General features: G+C 39.7%; 1 protein-coding gene across 18 annotated transcripts in view; it reads right to left on the bottom strand.

The window, feature by feature from the left end:
- LRRFIP2 (LRR binding FLII interacting protein 2) overlaps positions 1-16,834 on the bottom strand; it is a 108,468-nt gene that overhangs the window by 35,222 nt on the left and 56,412 nt on the right. For 7 of the 18 annotated variants that reach the window (XM_070455393.1, XM_070455397.1, XM_070455391.1 and 4 more), the window contains 8 exons: positions 15,980-16,045; positions 13,905-13,979; positions 12,448-12,498; positions 12,322-12,366; positions 11,428-11,475; positions 10,912-10,968; positions 8,636-8,704; positions 6,324-6,413 (listed from right to left, as the gene is read on the bottom strand). The exons of 8 other annotated variants lie outside the window; for them this stretch is intronic. In XM_070455393.1, coding sequence (XP_070311494.1) covers positions 6,324-6,413; positions 8,636-8,704; positions 10,912-10,968; positions 11,428-11,475; positions 12,322-12,366; positions 12,448-12,498; positions 13,905-13,979; positions 15,980-16,045 — 501 coding nt within the window. The remainder of the gene's footprint in view (positions 1-6,323; positions 6,414-8,635; positions 8,705-10,911; positions 10,969-11,427; positions 11,476-12,321; positions 12,367-12,447; positions 12,499-13,904; positions 13,980-15,979; positions 16,046-16,834) is intronic. 3 more of the 18 variants (XM_070455394.1, XM_070455398.1, XM_070455392.1) reach the window with 2 other exon arrangements.

Here is a 16,834-nt window from a genome sequence, read left to right as displayed (position 1 = left end):
TTAAATGCATCCTCAAAAAAATTTCTCCACAGCCCAAGGATTTGGTTGTATGGTTTTCATTTTTGCTTTTTAACTAATACATGCACATATCTAAAAAGAGAAAAAAAATCAAACAGCACAAAGGGTATGTGCTACCCTCAAGGGCAGTCTACTCCCAAGTCTTTACAAAATTCTAACAGTGGTGTCCCAAAGACATCCCATATAGTCTTTTTTCCCTCACCGTGTTTCAGAGATTAGAGAAAGTATTTTTCTTCATGGCATTTATCACTCCCTGACCCCATGATACTTATTAATCTATTTATTATCTGATGTCTCTCTTTAATGTAAACTTCATGTCTGTACATTCTTTTCTGTATTCCTAACACCAAGAATAGCACCTGGCATACAGAAGAACTAAAACCTTGTCAGATGAATGAAAAAACGAACTATCCTCCTTCTGCACCTGCAGACTGACCTCCTTTAACAGCTGCATAGTACCCTACTGTCTGGACATACCATACTAGTTATCCTCTCTCTCAGACAGGCCTTACGGTTGTTTCAGTCTGTGTTTCAAGAAGAGAAGTACCTTAAAGGTCTCGGCTAAAACTCTGACTTTACAGCTGAGGAAAGAGAAATTTCAGATCTTGCTGAAGGATGAACAACAACTAAATGCCAGAGCAGGATCCAGATCTTAGTTTCATCAACTGTTCATATTATTTACCTGTATATATTGTCCCAATTACCACTAGGGAGAAAAAAGTCACACAGAGATTTAACTAAATGAAAATATACCTGGACCCCAACTTCCAGACCAATAATCCTTCCAACCCAATCTAGAGCAGAGATTTGCAAACTGTCCTCAGTTAATTATTAAAACACAAAACATCATTATTTCTGGCTCAGTTCAGATCACTTCACTCTAACTTCCTCATATTTGAAAGTTTTCCCTTTTTTTTATTACTCACATTTATCATGTTCATTTTCTATCTCAGTAAACACCTTTTTCTATAAGTACTAAATCAGAACATAAATCCTGCCTTAGACTTTGAATTCTTTTTGCTGCTTCTTACTACAATACTCTTAAAAAAGAATGGACATTACTTCATTCTGACTTCTTAAACCACATATGAAATGTCTTAAAACAAACAAGCAATAACAGTAGTTTTTCATGTTGGCAAATACTGCCATAAGGAGGAATTACCTTCCTCATATCTATACTAGTAAAAATATATTGCTTAATATTTAACATGTTATTCCTCAGAACAAAAGATATACTACATCTAAATAGACTGCCTTATTCTCCTTAGAGTACCTTTCAACTCTCTTCTCCTAATGAGTTAAAGAGAAAAACAGGCAGCATTCAGAAACAATCTTCCAGGCCCATCTGAAATTCTGTCCCTTAATTCGCTCTCACACAAATGACCCCCAACCCACCCACCTTTTAACAGGCAGTCACCTGAGAGAAATCTTACAATCCAGAGGATGTATCAGTGACCTGGTCGACCACAGGAATGATTCTCCTGCTGTCACTACCCTCTGACAGAACTGCCGCAGCCCAGGCTGATCGCGTGCCAAACTTCAGGACTGTGGCGGCAGCAAAAGCGCTGAGGCCAGCCCCACCGCAGCCCATTATTTTGGCGGCAGGGACTTGGCCAGAGACTCCCCAGTTCACCTCCTGTGCGAACTTATGTGCCGCCTTCCCTTCAGACAAAAAGCTAGCTGAAACCTGGTATTCTAAATGCCCCAGGAGGTCTACATAGCTGCACTGCAACAAGAAGCTAGTGTCCAAAATGATGACCCAAAGGCTCCACCAGATCCTGGAAAGGATCTTAAACGGAATAAAATGGAATCATATTTAATATGCTAAGGTATAAAAGAAGGAAATGCTGCTGGTAAAAGGGTACAAACTTTCAGCTGTAAGATAAACAAAGTCTGAGGATCTAATGTAAAATATGGTGACTATAGGTGACTTTTCAAAAATTGTTGTTTATGAATAACACGCATGAATATGTAGTAATATGAAAAATCAGAAAACAAAGGCTCTATGTATAATACGATATGGTCACAATTTTGTAAAACAAGCAAATTAATCTGAGATTGAAAAGAATACTGAAAATAAATCATTAGTAAAGACCTCAGAACTTGCTTATGAATACTGACGACAGCTTACTTAGTCTCAAAAATTTTCAAGTACATGTTATGTGTCATTACATTCCCAAATAATTAAATACGTAGTTTTCCAATCAAGAAAAGGGTCTCCTTGATAGTTGGAAGTGGAAAGCTAGCTAACAGGCTTGTAATATTTTACATTTGTATTAATCTGCAAAGAACACATGATGGCAAACTTCATTGCTTCTTTCAAGAATTTCAAATTATCAACCAGTAAACAAAGTGTCAACTGTCATCTTTTCTTTATTTCAGTGATAAATGCCTTTACCTTATCTATGTCTGGGAAATCTGAAATACTTTGCTCTTAACATCCTAGAACACAGATTGTTTCTCTTTAAGTCTAAACTTTAAGTCTAATATAATTTAATCTAATTGTTTAGAAATAAAGATGCATTTTGTTCCAAATTATATTTCTTTTTTAAAAGGACACTGGAGATTTGATATAACTGAGCTACGCGTATCTGATATGGAGAGCCACTTTCAGCAAGCAGCAACCATTCTGTCACCCATAACATAAATCTAGTATAATGTGTGACCAAGAGATAAGAGTATTATATTAAGCCATTTGAACAAACTTTATTTTCTAAGGTATAAGGTATAAAATTATCATCTAGTGAAGTATTTATAGTATAGCTTGCTTAGGCTTCCCCGGTGGCTCAGCTGGTAAAGAATCCGCCTGCAATGCGGGAGATCCGGGTTCTATCCCTGGGTTGGGAAGATCCCCTGGAGAAGGGAAAGGCAACCCACTCCGGTATTCTGGCCTGCAGAATTCCATGGACTGTATAGTCCATGAGGTAGCAAAGAGTCGGACACAACTGAACGACTTTCACTTTTCTTGGCTTAAAGCAGTCACTGGAGTCTAATCCTTTGTTAACTTCTAATTTATATGTATATACTGACTTGATAATGTTATTTAAAAATTCTATTTGGAGAAAACCCTAAAAAACAGAAGATCTGACTCCCCAACCATAGAAGAGTAAGTGTGAGTTGCTCAGTCATGTCCTGCTCTTTGCAACCCTATGGACTGTAGCCTGCCAGTCTCCTCTGTTCGTGGGGATTCTCCAGGCAAGAATACTGGAGTGGGTTGCCATTTCCTTCTCCAGGGGATCTTCCCAACCCAGGGATTGAACCCGGGTGTCCCACCTTGCAGACAGATTCCTCACTGTCTGAGCCACAAGGGAAGCAACCATAGAAGGGAAGGGAACAATTAGTAATTTCCTAAAGCAAAACTAGCTGAGGAGTCCATTCAGAAACAGTCTAATCATTAGTAATCAGTAAAACTACAGTTAAGCCCATTTACATTCTTCTCCTTTATTCTAGCCCAACCCAAGGGACAGAAAGGGAAACAGTGCAGAAGACAAGACAAGGGCAAAAGCAACCACACTGTGACCAGAGTCCTGCCAAAACAGGGCCTGGCACCTTTTCCAGCACCTTCGAGCTGAGATGTTATAAACTAGCAGACTGTTACGCATATGTTGATCCACAATGGGGAAGCCAGAAGCTATCCTTTGAAATTTTTAATTCACTGTTAGCATTTTAAAATTTCACAAGGATTCTTTTTTCAGAACAAGTGGTAAATATTGGTTTGTCCTTTGTTTCTCACATTTTCTGAGCAATATTAAACTGGTTTAGGTCTTCCTGTCCCTCTCCCAGCACCTCAGTAAATCTTTTTTAAACTGTATTTAGTATAAAATGTAGTCCCTATAGGCATTAATAAGGAATTTGTTCCAAACGTCACAGGATCATATTTAACAAGAAAATTCCTTTATAGATCATTGCTTCATGCCAAATTAAGCTGTCCCGAAAATGCCCAGACTGAAAAAAATATTCATTTGCTTGCTGAATAAAAGTGAATACGTCACTACTTAAAAAAAACCCAGAGATATTTCACATAAAAATGCAGATTTCAGCTTATCCTTTTAAAAAGCATATGTGTGAGGGAGTGAGGGGTGGAGATCTTACCAACATCAAGTCCACTTTTTGTTTATAATGAACTGAATTACAGTATAACCTTTAGAGGAAGTAATATTAGACAATTTTTTTTTTTTTTGCTCTAGACAGGAGACCAACATATACATGTATTTTAGGCTGTGCCGAGAGGCAAAATTAAGGATATTACATAGGTACTTAGACAACCATTCAGGAAAAAAAAAAAAATCACTTCGGCTCATAGGCTATAAAACAGGGTGCTGGCCAAGTTTACCAGCTAACGCTCTGGACAACTTTGTGCTTATGTTATAAGGTGCATAGCATGATTTGATATACATATGCATAGCCTATACGGGGGCTTCCCTGGTGGCTCAGTGGTAAAGAATCCACTTGCCGATGCAGGAGATGTGGGCTCTGTCCCTGGATTGGGAAGACCCTCTAGAGAAGAAAATGGAAACCCACTCCAGTATTCTTGCCTGGGAAATCCCATGGACGGAGGAGCCTGGCAGGCTACAGTCCATGGGGTTGCAAAACAGTTGGACATGACTTAGCAACTAAATTAACAATAAGAAGCCTATATACATGTGTATCAAATCCAAATCATTAGTTATATATCTTAAATATGTATAATTTTTATTAAAATGTGTAGATAAATCAAAATAATTACTGGGAGAAGAGTTTCATTTAATTAGAAGCAGCAGTGGAAGACTTTAAAAATAAAGTCAATCTTTTCCCTTCTGTATAGCTACTAAAATAAACTGCGAAGAAATAAACGTAAGAAGGATATAACCAGTAATTCAGACATCATATTAGGTGCTAAACGGATTCAAAGTTTTTAAGAGGAAGGGTATACATAATAAATTAAATTTAGTATATCTATGAAAAAACAGGTTAATAAGCAAATTAATGAAACAGGCAGTATTTCGGGGGAAGGACCTGGGAGCCAGTCTTCTAACTTGGGTGCAGAGAGATTCCTTGATCTGATGAAAGCCAAGACGGGGGCTGTTGCTCAGCCAGCTTTGAGAGCCAACCATCTGGAATACTTGAGGACCACACTTAGAATTGGTTTCTAGGATTAGTCATTCCCAAGTAGCTATTTAAATACAATCTGTGATGTGCTAAATATAAATAACTATCTCTTCATTTTAAAAAAGTGTCTAATTTTTTGTTAAGAAACTCGGCCTCATCTGATTCAGAGAGTTGATAACTAGAGCAGCTGTTGGTTCAAGGGCAAAACAACACAAAAACAACGCTAATGTCAGCAACAGAGAGAAGGTGTCACAGACAGAAAATCAGGCTGTTAGATACACCAGGCAGGTAGACATCTGCTGCTGTGGGTTCCTTCATTAAGGTAAATGCCTCCAGGCATTTCTACTGGACACTCTTTCCTAAATGCAGTTCCCAATGAAAGTGAGGGCTTCCCAGGTGGCCCAGTGGTAAAAGAATCTGCCTGCTAATGCAGGGGATTCAGGAAACACGGTTCGATCCCTGATTGGGAAGATCCCCTGGAGGAGGAAACGGTAATCCAGTCTAGTATTCTTGCTGGAGAATTCCATGGACAGAGGAGCCTAACAGGCTACAGTCCACGGGGTCGCAAAGAGTTGGACATGACTGAGCAGAAAGCACACATAATGAATGTGAAAGCAACGGACAGGCATTTCTTCAAAAACAATGCCATAACCCAAATGTTCAAATCTATTCGGATTCTTCCCAGTTATGATAAATTAGTGACATTTTACTAAGTAGTGTATTTTATTGTTCAACTGTCAAAGTCCACCTAAAAATTTATAGATTCACCAAAATGAAAAGGCAAGAAAAATTTTAAGACCCATCAGGAATATCTAAATATTGGAAAGATATTAAATGGTTTTAAGGAGTTTTTTATCCTTTCATTAGTTCTGATACAATAAATAAGAAAAAAGTTCTTAACTAGGGAGGCACACTGAACTATTTGGAAATGGCATGATGTATGGGATTTGCCTTAAAATAATTCAGGGGAAAAAAGAAGGGAAAGAGGAAGAAATATATGAAACAAAATTTGCAAAATATCAGTAAGTGTTCGGGCTGCTCCTAGAAAACTTCCATAGGAAAAAGTGTTTTAAAAAATAAAAACATATCAATGTATACATTTTGAAACAAAACAAAAAACTATTTAATGCTAGTGTACTCAAATAAATTAAATCCTGATTTTAAAACAGCTGTTAGTCACAAGCCTGAGACAGTGGGTTCCCATGCGCTGCACTCACGCTGGTCAGATCTGGGATGCTCACGTCATCCACGTCGGAGACGACGCTCCCCCTACGATTGGAGCGACTAAAATAATCAGCAGCAGAAACCTTTCAGTTAGAAAAAAATGAGATGCTTTAAAATTAAGGAGAGAGAGAAGAAAACGATAAGAACATTGTCATATGGGGGGAAACTTTTTTTTCTTTTTGTGTGATAAAGTATCATGAAATGAAATGAGGAAAGTGCTGTGATTTCCTACTCAAGAAGGTAAGAAAGAAATGTATAGGGTTCCAAAATGACATCACAGCTCCCTAAAATAAACTCTTATTAATTTCAGCTAGAGTTCTATGCTACAGAGATCATCATCTACTGACTGAAGAGGAGCATCACCCTCACCACGAGGGATTCTAGGATAGCATTTACCTAAAGCCGCTACTATATGCCACAAATGTATAATGCATTATAGCTATCAACTCGGTTAAGCACATATATGTTGAATGCAGAATTACCTGCAGAGTATTTATTGTACCTTTTACCAAGTTTCCAGTTTCCCCTTTTTCATATTTCTCAGGACCAGGAACTGTAGAACAAACAATGAAGGAACTACACTGGCCTCTTTCTTGTTCCCTAAACACAACAGTCTCTTCTCACCTTAGCTGTTGGCACTGGCCTAAGAACTCTCAGCTCAAAGGTCACCTCCCTTGGAGACGCCTTCTCTGATCACCCCATCCCGAAGTGACACACATTCCACTCAATGTCCTCTATCACATCACCTGCTTTTTCTCTTCACAGTCCCTGGGTTTACTTTCTCTTTTTGTTTCTTCCTTTACCAGTCTTTTTCCTATTTCTTTCATTAGGATGTAAGCTCCATAAAGTCAGCAATCTGGCCCATGTGGCATACCACAGCATTCCCAGCACTGAACACTGCCTCACATATAACTGGTACTCACTCCATAAGCATTTGTTGAATTAAAAAACAATGAACATTTGTTACCTCACTCATCAGCTATTGCTTACTTCAACTCTGTCTGATTACTTTGCTCAAAAACTCTTCTCTTCCAGAAAGGAATCTGGAAGCCCATCCACACAGATGCTTCCTTTAAGGCTTACAAATATGAAGTTTTATGAAGAGCTGAGATGATCAAGCAGTAGTATGCTTGTTTACAGTAACGCAACTTAAAGTTACATATAATAATACTATTAAGGTACCCACTATCTCAGAATTTCGATAGTTCATTTACTCCATATATTAAGCCTACCTACAAAGATAGTCATTACATGCTCATTAAAGAAATAAAGAAAGAAATAAAAATAATAAGTAAATAAATTGCTGTTAATACAACTAATGGGCTGGAGCAACAGTACAAGCCCCTGCCCTTCCCACTCCGTCACCTTCCAGGGTGTTTTCGGGCGTTGGGGACTGCTCTTTCTTCTTCGGCTGTGATCATGAGCATTACCTGGCTTGCCAAGGAACCAAAACTGGCTTAGTTCAATCACTGTATTTCTGGCAACAAAGCTCACAAACTCTCGCTGTTCCCCTTTTCTATGAAAAATCTGGGTTTACAATCTTTCACAAAACATGACTCAAAGTAAATGGCCTTCTAATTTCTTAAAGGAATTATAGCCTCTATAGCCTCTCAGTTATTGGGCTCTCTTTTTTTCTTCTAGCTCTAAGCTGATACACCATTCTCCTCGATGTAATTTTCGATTCAGTTCTTAATATAGCAAAAATGTCATCAGCTCTCTGTAAAATTCCTTACTTCATTAAAAAAAAACCCTGAAATCATATAATTTATATTCTAACATAGCTGTTTCTTACCTTTACAATTGTAACTCTACTTGAATTCTAAGACAATATTTTTAAATTTTGCCATCAGCAACTCAAAAAATTCACAGGTCTTAAAAGATATATAAACAATAGTTAAATACATAGCGAAGAAAACTACTAATTAATGGCAGCATGATTTCTAATCCATAGTAATGAGTTTTAAAGAATGTGGAAACATTAATCTTATTTGAGAATTTTTTTGTTTTTGGTGAACTGTGCATATACATGCATGTGCATAAAACAGCAACAAAGAATAAAAAGTGAAAATCTGTCAAGTACATAATGACTAGCACATAAGAGGTGTCATTAGGAAAGCTTACACAGCCCACTGAGAAAATGTATTCTCAGGAATACATTTCTGAATGTAAATTATTCATATAACCTAAATTGGAAGAAAATACTCATTTCGTCAAGTGAAAATTTCATTTTGCAATAGATTTCATATGATCACACAGTGTTGCAATTTTAAAACATTAGATGTGTTTGCATGCAGAACACGCTCACCACGCTGTCCCTTCGCCCACGGCTGGCACAACCAGAAGATGCAATGCTTGCAGTGTCATCGTCGATAAACTATGGATATTAAAAGCAGATAATGACAAAGATGTAGTTTCACTATAGGTCTTCCCGTGACCATAAGCACAGGAAGGCAGGCTTTGGGAAGCACGCAAATGCTCTCTATGAGTATTGATTCTAATTAGCACCACTATTGTGCACCATTAAACCAAAAAATTGTTTTAAGGCATATTGAATAATCACCAAAAACCAAAAGGTAGTTCCAAAAAGCACAAAGATTAAAATAGTATTTACTTTAGCTTTTAAGTTAAATTAAAGAAAAAGGGGGGTGAAGCATGACTACTAGCCAACACTTGCTAGGGACCTCATGCTTTTTAAACCTCTAGGCCCTCTGGGATCCCCTGATTACAATGAATTATAATCTTATAATTCATTAAGTCAATAAATACCCTTTTAGTTGGGGAGAGAAAAATAATCTCCTCAAATGAAACAATATGTCAAACACAGAATTTCCTACCACCAAAGACACTGAAATGATGATTCCTGTTGTCCTTTATTCACTCCCGTGCAGCACATGCAGGTATTTCTAACATTACTGCACAGTCCCTGCCCTCTTTCATCAGCAGTGGAAGATGCACCTTCAGTATGTGGAGGCTGCCCCCATTCTGACGTCACTGAGGAGCCATTCTGGCATCACTGGGGTAATAACTCTGAGTCCCAACTTGCAAATGAGATAACATTTAGCCAGCACACAAGGACAAGATTCTACACTCGACTAAAAACATTACCATAAATTTTTTTGTTTTTTTTGCAAGGGACGATCACAGCTGGGACACTAAAAATGCCATCAGGCTCAAGAGTTGCAAAGTGGAATTTTATTACCATGTGGGTTAAAAATAAACTTCCTCCTGTGAAAAATCTTGCATCTCCTTAAACATCCCTGTAATAACTTTTTGCTAACTGTAACAGTGGAATCCTTGATAAATGTCACTTGGAAATGGCAGGAGAAATGAGTCAAACATCTACATAGAGGAAAGTCCATATAACTTGTCTATTCTATTCCACAAAGTAACCTATGCTGACCTTTAAGAAACTGCTTAATAATTTCTCCAATTTTAATATCAAGAATAATAAGGTAGTTCCTAAAAAAGTCATAATTTGCTATTAAAAATAGTAATTAGTACAGTCTTTTTGGTGAGTAATATGGTGATATACATAACTTAAATGTACATACTCTTTGGTTCCCATCATTTCATGATTAGCAACTTACCATGCAGATCTACTCATAATATACTTGTATAAGCATGTTCACTGTACAAGTATCTGTTGTAGCAAAAATCTGACAACCTAAAAGCTCATCAAAATAGGAGCAATTTTTCAAATGTACAGCCCCAGCACTAACAGAATGATGATACACTGCCATTAAAAAAAAATGTGCTGACATAAAACTAATCTCCAAGAGGCACTCAGTAGAAATAGAAAGGGACATGACATACTTTTTAAAATCTTTTAAATGCCAAGAAAGAAAGAATAAAATAAATCTTTACATACTGATTTGAAAAGACACTGAGTAAAGAAAACAAGTTAAGCAGCATTATGGACACAAATCACTTGCATACTGTTCAAACAAAGGACACTCGTACAGACATAAAGTATCTCTGAAAGGATTTACACAAACCGAGGTTGCATTTAGGGGACAGAAACAGGAGAAAAGTCAGAGGACTTTTACTTTGTACTTTCCTTAAGCTAATATTACGTTTATAAATTTAAAGCAAGTTTTAATACTCTAGAAAGACTGGGTAATTAGAATTGCCCCAGTTTTGTGTTTTATGTACCAATTTTTTAAAGTTGACATATTTCATTTCTTCTTTCACTCCACTGATTGAAGGGCTAGGAAGCAAGTGGAATGGTTCAATGTAGAAAGTACAGATGAAAAGGAGAAAGAAAAAGGATAGGGCAGCCAATTCACACCCTGAATTACCCCCACTGGAAAAAAAACAAGAATTTCCAAATGAGAATTACAAATAAAAGAGAATTCTAATGGCACTAGCTTCAGAATCATTTAAGAATTATGTGCTAAGTCACATTCATACAGAAACCACCAATTCAGACAAATTAGTTCTTGAGCTTGTGTGCTGAAGGAAAATGGCAATCCATGCACAACAGGGTGAGACACACCACACCCTTGATATTCTGAACTGTGAGTGCAGATTAATGAACCAATCAGAAGTGTTTACAGGACATGCAGAGACCAGGCAGCTCACCACAGGACTGCTTCGGGATGAACTCGTTCTCGATGAGTGAAAACTGTATTCAGATGGCTACAAAGTTTCCAAGAAGACAGGTTTTACAATAACGATCAGCTCCTTTTCCCGCTGGGAGGACATCAGTGCCCCTAGACCTGCCTCACCCTGGCTCCCAGGTGAAGGTAACTGTTACTACCCCGGCTGGAGCCCTACTGCACTCCTGCCCTCATGACCCAGCTGCCCACGGCAAGAGCAAGCAGAGAACAAAGGGGTGCCCGAGAAGCACTATTCTCATCCTCTCCCCGAGGAACTAATGAGCCAGAAAAGCGGTTTCTCTGCTTGTACTGCCTTCACACTTGAAGCCTCGGTTGCAGCAGGCGCTCTCTCACAGCTTGCGGGAGTCGCAGTTGACAAGCTGATGGGTCACAGCGTGGAGAGTTATTACAGGTCAGATTAAATGGCTTTTCTCTCTGTAAGTAAACTGTGCCCACCTCCACATCGCCCTCCTCACCACCGCCCGCTGCTTGGACTTACAGCTCGAGAACCGTAAGGGTTATATAATCCACCGTTACACAGTGACACCTGAAGAACAAAGGGGATACCACTTAGACATTCAGCGTCAAAGTTATTTTGAAAATGATTAACTTCTTCAAAGTACTCAGCTCCAAAAAAGCTGAAGAACAGTGTTTAAGTGTACAGCCTCCTGAGGTGATAACACTCATTTATGTCTGCATAAATTCCCGCGTCAGCCTCAGCAAAGCTTCAGGATCACACTTCATTTCAAAAAGCACCACTGGTTACAGCATTGCCTTTCATCATCATGTTATGAAATTAAGAGAACATTTACCAATTTATCCTTTCAAAAGAGGGAAGAAAACAGATAAGAAAGTGAGGTACAGAAAGCTTTGCCCACTGTCACGATAAAATCAAGCACAAAGCCTCAGGTTCCCGGTCACTAGAAGAGGCCACAACGAAACAAACAGCCTGAAAGCAACCAACTCGTGATCGTACATTACACAGAGCGGTTCTTTTGGCTTTCAAGTCAGCTGGCTTCATTAGAGCCGAGTATTGACGTGGCCAAGGCCACAGCTGTTCCCCTGCAAAATATGACATCCCATGCCTAGGCGGCCATCTCACACAAGTATGCGAGTGGAGTGGAACCCATGCAAATCCACTTCGTCTATAGGAAGCCAGTTCTAGGCAAGGGCCCACCAACAGCCAGCTCTATCTACCACTGTGAGGAGAACACGCTCAGTTTTACCCCCTGGAAGTTTTGCACTTTAAGCAGAGGCAGCGCATTTTGCGGTACACACAGCACTAAAGCCACGTGCTTTAGTGACTATTTTGGAGGAAAGATGTCAAGCTAGAGCCAGCACCATGACAATGGTTCCGCCAAGAGTACACACGTTGGAAGTGGAAAGTACAAACCAGACTGGCACTTCTCAGCAGACCAGAATTTACAGTGGAGGAGGCCTATGGAGAAAGCGCATGATTTAACCCAAAGGAACGTAACCAGCAGGTCTGCAGGCATCACACTCCTCAGGAAGTACTAACCCTGTAGCTCTTGGATGTTGCCAGAGGGTCGCTGTACAAGGAGGAAGACTGCTGAGAAACAAAAACAAAACACAAGCAAGAAAAGAAAGGAGAACTGGTCTCACAATCGTGAAAGCAGAAAGCCTATGTCTACTTTATATTCCGTAATTCATCAGTGATTCCTAAGCGTTTAAGGTAGTTAAGTGACACACAGTGAGAAAAACTTAACCATTAGACATCTCTTTGACTCTCAATTCTAAGGGCTCAGAAAGAAAAACACTTGGAACAGTTTTTTATAAATGTGTCTTAAGTCCCACTGGTCTTTGAACATCAAAGTCAGGAGATGAGAGGGCCACCTAAGAAAATGTTCTGAGAACAAGGGCCTGGCACAGGGAGTGTCACATACCGTGGCCACGTCGCACCAGTTACCAGAAGCTCCTGTGACACTGAATGGGCTTATCCTGATTACTGGGAAGTCAGGTAAATGAGCTCTGAGTTACTGCTATAAACACTCTTTTCCAAATGGATTAGGAAACCTATATTTCAGAACAAGCCATGGGCAAAGTGCCTTAGTTTAATTAGATAAATTATACTGGTCACAGTGAATCCATGCATTAAACAAGGCACAGCATTATTTAAAAAGGAATTAAATCTTTTTTCCTGATGTCATCTCAATACATTTTTAGTTCTTTTTCACTAAGCCCAATCAGACATGGAAAATAAGACTAAATCATGTATGCAGGTTTTAACAACTGAATTATTTTAAATGTACCGTGTGCCATATATTTAATATGTTCTAAATGTATGATGTGCCAAATGCCTTGAAAGAACAAGAGATTCTCACATTACATAATTACATTCTTCTCATCACATATTTTTTTGGTTGTGCTGCTCAGCTTGTGGGATATTAGTTCCCCAACCAGGGACTGAACTCAGGCCCTGGCAGTGGACGCACTGAGTCCTAACCACTGGACCACCAGGGAATTCCCTCTCATCACACTTATAGTTTGTATTTTCACATGTACATTTTTATTTAGTAAAAGGACATACACTGTGATATGTACTGATGTGTACAACTTATTTTGAAATGTGTCCTTCCCAAAAAGATGGGCTGATGGAAACACGGTGGGACAGACATAATTACATGATAAAGGAAATATAGTAAAAATGTCAATTGTCGAATCTGAGTATAGGTGTGTGGGTGGTTACCATACAATTCTTTGAACTTTTTTGTAAATTTTAAATACTTTACACTTAAAAAACTGGAAGAAATGGTACTCATTAATAAACATGGTGATTCAACATTTACCATCATTTAAAGATACACTCACACAGACAATGTGAAGTCAGTTATTACAAACCTGTACAAACACAGCCATTCACAGATTAGTCCTAACTACTCAAAATGCAAAACAGGGGATTAGAAATGTGTTAAAGCTGGATAAAACACATGAAGCCAAAAAAACCTTGTGACAAACCCGAGAACAGTAGGCAGAGGTGGGTTTGCTATGTCTAAGACTGCTATAGTTTCTTTGGTCAAAGTAGAGGCCACTCTGCAAAAAGCAAAATCAAACATATTTTTCTTAGGTTAAATGCTATTAACCTAACAACAATGAGAAAACTGGATATTGCCAATCCCCTTGGAATTATATTAAGTCAAAGTCAAAATAACAGCTATTTCAAGTCTCTCAAAAAAGACTAATATTAAAGGTTAACTTTTCAAACCAAATCATTGCTATTTTTTTTTTTTTTACTTTAAAAAGAATATAAATCCTCAGATAAAATAGAAAGGAAATAGTAAGTGAATTATTCTCATGTCACACTTAGGAATATCCTTGAAAAACCCAGGACGAATGGATAATTACTGCTTTTATAATCTATTTAGAAACATCACAGAAATCATTAAAGCTATTTTTTTTCAAAACTCCTTCTAATTCCATTATTTGTCCAAATAAACTCATCAAATTAAATTACCAAAGAAAGAGTGTGAGCAGTAAATACGGTTTGGTCTAAAACATCTACGGCAGGTTCATCTTCAATATGCTAAGCCAAGCAATTACATTATTGATGTGCTTGACGGGGGGTGGGGGGGAATCATCTACAAAATTTCAGCCATCTCTTTTGCTCAAGGTTAAGGAAGCCCAGGCAATCCCTGACTGAAGGACGGCTCCTCCACTGCTGACAATGCAATAGGGGACACCCCCTCCTCCCATCGGAGCCCTGCCGGACCCGCCCGCACCACACCCTCTGAGAGGCACCATGACTCACTTCTCCCCAGAGCTCCCCATACTCCACCTGCCAGGGCCTCTCACGAATGTCCTCCCATCTCATCCTTGCCCCCTTCCTCATTTCCACAGCCACAGGCTCCCACCCCTCCCCACCTCACCACCGGTTAGGGCCCTACCCAAGGGGGCCCCGAGTAGGCAAAGAGCTTGGGCTGCACTTCCTCCGCCAGTGCGGCCGCAACGCGACAGGGAAGAGATGTTCCCTGCACCCCAAGGGGGCGCTGTCGGCAGTTTTTTTTCTCCACACAGCAACACCATTTAGCAAGTTGGCTGGAATGGAGAACACTATCAGTCCTACAGTTTAATTACACTATAGGTTGAAGAATTTTCTGCAAGACAGCATGGGAATTCTGCCATCATAAACTTTGTTGTTTCTACCAGAAAATTAATTTCAAGTTCCCCAAATCTCAAACCTATAAAAACAATCATTCAGAATGACAGCTCCATGTGAGTTTGGTACTGCCTATAATACCACAACTGTGCTTAGTCGCTCAGTCGTGCCCGATTCTTTGTCACCCCATGGATTGTAGCCCACCAGGCTCCTCTGTTCACGGGAATTCTCCAGGCAAGAATACTGGAGTGGGCTGCCATGCCCTCCTCGAGGCGATCTTCCCAACCCAGGGATCGAATCCAGGTCTCCCCACATTGCAGGCAGATTCCGTCTAAGCCACCAGGGAAGCCCAATACCACAACTAAATCAATTCAAATTTCCAAAATAAGTTATAAGAATCTCACTAAACCTATTCTTAAGGTACCGTCCTCCAAAGCGCAATTCATAGATGAAAATACAATATTAATGAACTTAGTGTGACACTTTCCTAAGTCTAGCCACTAGGGTTAGCATACGTTAGTGAAGTGAAAGTCGCTCAGTCACTTCCGACTCTTTGAGACCCCAAGGACTTAGGCCTGCCAGGCTCCTCTGTCCATGGAATTCTCCAGGCAAGAATACTGGTGTGGGTATCCTATCCTTTCTCCAGGGGATTTTCCCGACCAAGGAATAGAACCAGGTCTCCTGCATTGCAGGTGGATTCTTTACCAGCTGAGCCACCAGGGAAGCCCATCATATGTTAACTTGATATTAAATCTTGTAAATGAAAACAAAATTATTTTAAAATAAGGTTCTGATAAGTCATGTTTCACTATATTATCAGGTTTCAATAATGCCTGAAGAGCACACCAATGCAGTCATAATTTTTAATTTCCCTGAAAGGATCAGTGAATTTTACAACCACACAAAATACTGTGATATGACACACAACAGAACTAACCAGTGGGTCTTTATGAGAACCAGAAGATCGCTTCTTCATTCCATAAGAGTGACTGTAAGAATGACTCTAGAAGCAAATATTGAAGTTAACTTTAAAGATTGGATAGTGAAGTTTTAAGATAATTTAATAAAATCATCTTAACGTCATACACAGAAAAATGCCCACAGGGGACACAGAGCACTCCACACGCATGCAGTCCACTCCCCACCTGTGAGCGGGAAACGCTCAGACACACAGCCTGCCTGCACCCCAGCGCTCCCCTCATCTCCTCTGTGCCGTCCAGCACAGTGCCGAGTCAACTGAAAACTTAATTAGGCTCTAAGTGGGGACCTTCACTCCACACCTCATTTGAGTCTCTGCTCCCTTAAAAAGGTATGAGTGACAAGACAGGCCACTTCCTTTTGCAGTCCTCCTTACCTAAAGGCCAAAGAGCAATCTTGTGTGCCCAGCAAAGCAGGATGAGAACAGAAAACACTGCACTGCCCGAGACAGTCCTCTTAACCCGAGTTACTGGGCCACAGCGCGTGCTGCTCAGAGGAGAGCAGCCTGCACAGCGTGGCCTGTCTCAAGTAGCAGCAGTGCCATTAGATAATAACCTGACCTCCAAGTCCTCTGAGACAGCACTGTCTAATACATACCTCTAGGAGTCAGAGCCAAGTGCATGTGAGGGGACAGGGGACAGCAATACTACTGAACAGGAAGGACAACTGGCAGATAAGGAGTCCATGTGGGTATGCGCCTTTGGTCTGAAAGGAGGAGATACGGCCAGAAGGGCCCTAGCTATCAACAGCCTGCTCTGCACACATCACCTGAAACATGCACAGCTAGATCCTGAATCAGTGACTCATTTTCCTT

This window comes from Odocoileus virginianus, chromosome 26, assembly GCF_023699985.2.
Source record: "Odocoileus virginianus isolate 20LAN1187 ecotype Illinois chromosome 26, Ovbor_1.2, whole genome shotgun sequence".
Lineage (NCBI taxonomy): Eukaryota > Metazoa > Chordata > Mammalia > Artiodactyla > Cervidae > Odocoileus > Odocoileus virginianus.
The sequence above is the reverse complement of the archived record's forward strand: the minus strand, read 5'-3'. Positions and strand labels throughout refer to the sequence as shown.